Here is a 5,771-nt window from a genome sequence, read left to right on the forward strand (position 1 = left end):
GCGCTCTGCTCTCACTCCGGTGCATAGACGGAGAAAGCCAGGCTCACAGGGGTTCAGGGACTTGCCAGAGGTCACCAGCCGGCACACGAGCCGAGCCGGGTGCCACCCCGGCCGGGTCTCCGCCAGGCCTGGAGCGTGCCGGGTCACTCGGCCCCCGTGTGAGCTCGGGGGCAGAGGAGCTGGGCGTAGGGATGCGGAGCGCTTTGCCGGCCTCAGCGGAAAAGAATTTGAGACGATTCTTTCTGCTTCGTCCCCTCCATGAGACGAGGTGCGTTCAAGCCCGAGGTGGGCGGATAACCTTGGTTTCGAGTCCTGGGGTCCACACAGAGGAGCAGCCAGTGCTGAGCCAGGGCCCCAGGTGCTGGATGAGGTTCCTGAGCTCGTGGTGCTTCTGACCAGAGAGCCAGGCTGGGAATGAACCCGGCTCCAACCCCCCAACACATACACCCCGCGCACCCCCACCCCAGGTCCTGCGGGCACGGCTTAGAGCTCCCCCTGGTGGTGCCACGTCGGCAGTGCAGTGATGCCTGCAGTGTCTGGCTCGCCCCGGGCCAGGTAGAGGGACAGGTCTCCGAGCTGTTGTTTTCACTCTGCCCTAGAGAGGTGACCGGCCCGGCCTCCAGCCCGAGGCTGCCCGTCTTAGCGGCAGAGCCAGAGTCAGGGCCCAGCCCGTCCTGCTCCGGTCAGCGGCCTGATTGCTTAAGGAGCTGGGATTCGGGTCTGGGGGGCCTGGTTGGCGTGGGCCCCCGACCCCCACCTTCTTGGAGCCCGTTTCTTCATTTGTAAGATGGGGGGTGGTAATGCTCGTTTCATGCGGTCACCCTGAAAATTCACCTGTCTTCCTTGGTGGTCTGCACCCCAGCTGCCTGTGAGAACCCCCAGTTCATGCAGTCCAGACACCCGGGAAAGCCCCATGCTTCGAGAGCAGTGGGTCTCACCTGGGGCCGATTCTGCCCCCGGGGACGTGTGGCAACGTCAGGAGACGTGTTCGTCACGATCGGGGTGCTACTGGCATCTGGCGGGTAGAGACCAGGGGTGCTGCTCAGCGCCCTGCAATGCACAGGACAGCAGTACGGGGCTGAGGCCTCCTGGAGCTTCTGACCGCCTCAGACAGACATGGGGCCCTAGAGGAGGGAAATCGTTTTGGTTTTTTAAACTGAAGTGAGATGCACATGACAGAAATTTGCTAACAGAACCATTTCGAATTGTTCAATTCCGTGGCAGTCAGTGCGTTCCCGGTACTGGGCAGCCAGCACCTCTATCTAGTTCTGTAACGTTTCCATCACCCCAGAAGCCCCGTGCATTGCCGGTCACTCCCCGTCCCCCTCCTCCAGCTCCCCCACCCTCCGCCCTGCCGGTCACCCCCCCTCCCCCAGCCCCTGACAACCCCCGGTCTGCTTTCCGTCTATAGATTTGCCTGTTCTGGACAGTTCTTTATCAATGGGGTCATACACGTGTGGCCTCTTGTGTTCAGCTTCTTTCACTCAGGATAATGTCCTCGAGGTCCATCCACGTCACCTAGCGTGTGTCAGGACTTCCTGCCTTTCTATGGCTGGCTGGTCTTCCAGGCGATTGTCCCACTGCTGAACTGGAGAGCTCCACTCCGAAGCGCGTGCGGACTCCTGGGCTGAGGCTGGGCGGTGTCTGTCAGGCATGGGGCTCGGCGGCCCCGTGTGAGCGAGGCCTCCCTGGGCTAAAGCTTCGGGAACGGTGCCGGTGCCTTCTGGGTCCCTGCCCTCCTGGTCTAGTTGAGGGGTCATCCGTCCGCTCAGAGCTATGATTCCTAGGTGATCCCTCCTTTGCCACAGGCCCTAGCAATTCCGTGTGGCAGCTCCTCCGGCCAGTTTGTGACACCGGATCCCCACCGCTGTTCGTGGCAGGTTGCCGGGAGCTTAAGGGAAGTTCAGATTTGGATTCCGAAAGAGGGCAGGCGTGGGGCCCAGAACTTGCATTTTTTAGACGGTGACTCTGCCCTAGCCAGGTTTGGGCACTGGGCCCATTCGCTTGCTCCCTCTTGCTGAGTGTGGGGTTCCTGTGTCCCCCACTACGTTGGGGACCCTGGAAGCAAAGCTGGAACCCCTCTACTCCCTCCCACCTGCACAGCGCCCGCAGGCGAGGGACTGGGACCCCCAGACGGCGTGGAAGGCTCTGGACGGCAGCAGAGCAGGCTTTCCCGCGGTCGTGAGAATGCCCAGGGTGGATTTGAAAAGTCTTGATGCCCAGGCCACACCCAGACCGGTGGCTCCAGGACCGCTGCGGGTGGGCCCAGGGCGTGGGCAGTGTTTGAGCCCCCCGGGGGTTCCCAGTGTGCAGATGGGGTGGACGAACCCGTGAGGGGACCAGTGGGAGAGAGGCATGGCCCCCGCTCCTCGGGCAGAGAGGGGTCTGAGCTGGCGACCCGGAGCACAGGATCCGGCTGGACAGGACACCCCTCAGGGGGCTGGGCTTGGAGGACGTGCATGGGCCCCTCGCTGCTGCTAGAGCAAAGGCTCCTGTTTAACTGGGAATTGGGTCCCCAGGAGGGGACAAGGCAGGCTGGCTCACGGGTTCCCTCTGGTGGCAGAACCAAAGAACTACACATGGAGGCTGAGTGTGTGTGGCTGGGGATGGGAGAGGAGGAACAGCCCCCATTCTGAGAGACCCCCAAATATTTTGTTCTATGGTAGGTAGTTCACAGAAGGGGTGAGTGGTTAAAAATGGCAGTGTCCATCTGTGTGCCACCTATGGGCATAACCGGGCAGGGCCTGGTCCCTTGGTGGTGAGGCCACCTGCCCTAACCTCCCCAGCCCCCAGCACAGTGATGGCCAAAAATCCTTAAACAGATGAGCGTTCGAGGCCCGGTGGGGACTGACCCTCTCCCCGCTGAGGTCTGAGTTCTCCGAGCAGGGCGAGCTGTGGCTCCTGGTTCCACCTTCGTGGTCAGGCATCAAGGCTTCAGACTGGGGCAAAGGTCAGCGAGACCACCAGGCAGAGCAGCGGCCAGCCCGCCACTCACTTCCATCCTGAAAGGCACCTGGTCCAGTCTCAAGGGCCAGGTGAGCGAGAGCGACCTGTGACAGGACCCCACCCCGTGTGCACCGCCGTGTGGCCTGTCAGCCGGCCCCACCCACCCATGGGAAGAGCACTGGTGACATATGAAGAACCGACACGTAGCTCCTACCCCCCAAAGTGTCCCTTCCGGAACGCGTCCTAAGACATGATCTCAACGACAGAAATCAAACACGTCTGCATGAAGATGTTCATCACGGTGTGTTTTATAATGGAGGGAAAAGAGGGAAAAACCTAAACCACAGGAGAGATAAATCGATGACGTTTTATCTGCACGGTCAAGGTTTTAGCCGGGGCCCATGAGCCGCCCGAAATCTCAAGCCACTTTCTGCATGGTGCTCATGGGGGTGCATCTTTCTGAGGAGGGGCCACCATCCGACTTCCCAAGGGGTCTGTGCCCCGCCAAAGGTTCAGAGCCTCGGTGCTGCGGATGGGAGTGTGCAGTGCTTGTCAAGACCGTGGGGACGGGGACATTCCCGGTGTGGCAAACGCAGAGCAGGTCGCAAATCACGTGCACGTCGATTAAAATCTGCGTGAGGGCCTGACGCGCGGACCAGGCGCTCAGGGCAGTGCTGCCTGGCTCGGCTCTCTGCCAAGACAGAGGTGTCCCACCCAGTGCCACTGGCTTCGTGTGGCTCGGGAGCACTTGAGATGTGGCTCCTGAGACGGAGACACTGAATTTTTAATTTTACACAATATTGTTTAGTACAAATGAAGGTAGCACTGGGCAGCTTGGGTTGGGGGAAGATGTATCAGTTTCTTCGGACATTATGATTATGACTAATTTTTTTCTTTTCTTAATTTTCAAAAATTCTATATTGTGGTCATATTAACCTTATGACAAAAATGAGGTTTTAAAATAGATAGCCAGTTAATCCCCTGGGGGAGCAGAGGGCAGGCTACGACCCTCCCCTGACACCCCCTCCCCTGACACCTGCAAACTTATTAATGAAAAAGCCCCCTGGGGCTATGTGGGGCCTTCTGAGGAATCTGCTGCTAACGACCTGCCACCCTCAGTCCCCAGAGCTTGTGGCTGGTGCCCTCCACCCCCAGGGTAAGTGCGAGCTCCACATCCTCGCTTCCATAGGACCCTCCGGTCATTTTTGGCGTGCTGTCTCGGGGGCAGCCGTCCCCAGTCAGGCTGGCACGTGGCGTTACAGATTAGGTGAGGTGGCCGGCTTCACCGGTGCGGTGGTCCAGCCAGACCAGACACGGGGCCAGCAGGGCCAGGTCCGGCCATGGGGGCACACAGCCCGCCTGCCCATGGGGTCCGGCCCAGACGCCCACCTGCCTCTCCAGGCTTCCCTCGCGCTCTGCTCCCAGGCACACTGTTCCCCAGCCTCGCTGCCCCCCACTCTGGAATGCTCTCCCCTCTACGGCCGAAGCCCCAGCCAGCCTGCAGGGGGCTCGCTGTGACGCCCACTCATACCCGAGTTTCCCTCTGCGGGCTCCTGTGGCTCCCTGTGCGTCTCACTCAGTCGTGTTTAAAACACGCTTGTTTGTGACACTGACCAGACCTCCTGGAACAGGACTGGCCAGTAGAATTCTGCCGTGGTGGGTCCCCGTCCACTGTGGTAGCCTAGACACACATGGCCATCAAGCCCTGGAAATGTGCCTGTCGCCACTGAACAGCTGGAGTTTTAATTTTATCCATCTTTAATGAATTTAAATGTTATTGGCCGCGTGTGGGCGGGGCTTCCTTGTGGACAGCGAAGGCCCAGCTGGAGCAGCCTGGTGAGGATGGCAGGTGCGGCCGCCCTCCTCAAAAGGGAGGAAAGACAAGAACCAGGGACAGGCACCCCTCCCCCACCCCCAGGTAGCTGGCTTCACAGGACGCGGCAGGAGGGTTCAGGTTGCCGTGAAGCCACAGGCAGACGCCTGTGCGGAGGGACACTTGCTGCCGTGGGGCCCCTCCCGGCTCCGGGCGTCCCAGCCCGCAGGGCATGTGAGGCTGATATAAATGGAATCTTAAGTGCTTTTTGCCTGTAGAGGAAAAGGCTCTATGACACCAGGGTATCAGCCATAGCGGCTGAATTATTAATACTTTGTCATCCTCCCTGGCGAAACAGCCCTCTCCTCCCGCATGGGGACAGAAACGAGGCGTTCTGGGGAGCATCCCAGCTCCGCGGGCCCGGTCCGAGCATCCGAGGGCGTCATCGCCGGGGAGCTGCCACGAGGGGCCCGGGGGGTCGGCAGCGTGGCCCACAGCCTGCCGAGGGCCGTGGCCGTGTGATAGCGCCAGATTCTTGGTCGCTCCCGGCGGTCTTCACAAATAGCCTCGCTGTTCCACTTCTGTCCACCCACATGCGGGCAGCAGGGCTGGGAAGAGAAGAGAAATTCCCCCCGAAAGGCGAGGGGAGCTGAAGCCCGCAGCAGTGGGACTGGGGATGACCCCCCATCCTCGGTCACCAGGAGAGGAGGGTGACCGTCGGCGTGACCAGTCGTGAGCGGGAGCAGGCCCATGGGGTCCGTTGAGACAGCAGGTGGAGTGGCCAGGAATTGGCGAGGGGGGGGTGATGGGGAGCTCGGAGGGAGGTGTCCCCCCCACCCCGAGATTTCAGGACGATGCCTGGGTGCTCAAGCTCAGAGCTCGGCGGAGCGCCGGCCTTGGCGGACACTGCCCTCGCCCCTCCTGGGCCCCCCGAGGCGTCCTGGCCGCCGGGAAGCCAGCAGCTTCCACGGATCTGTTGTTTGGGTTTGTTTGTGCTTCCGTAACCGGAGCT

The 5,771-nt window shown here is 61.0% G+C and overlaps 1 protein-coding gene across 1 annotated transcript in view; it reads left to right on the top strand.

Moving 5' to 3' along the window:
• The window catches only part of LOC107195706 (TBC1 domain family member 16-like), a 7,808-nt gene extending 2,527 nt beyond the window's left edge, over positions 1-5,281 (top strand). The window contains exon 4 of the mRNA XM_015589589.1: positions 5,142-5,281. Coding sequence (XP_015445075.1) covers positions 5,142-5,281 — 140 coding nt within the window. The remainder of the gene's footprint in view (positions 1-5,141) is intronic.
• Positions 5,282-5,771: the final 490 nt, after the last annotated feature.

This window comes from Pteropus alecto, unplaced genomic scaffold (assembly GCF_000325575.1).
Source record: "Pteropus alecto unplaced genomic scaffold, ASM32557v1 scaffold134, whole genome shotgun sequence".
Classification (NCBI taxonomy): Eukaryota; Metazoa; Chordata; class Mammalia; order Chiroptera; family Pteropodidae; genus Pteropus; species Pteropus alecto.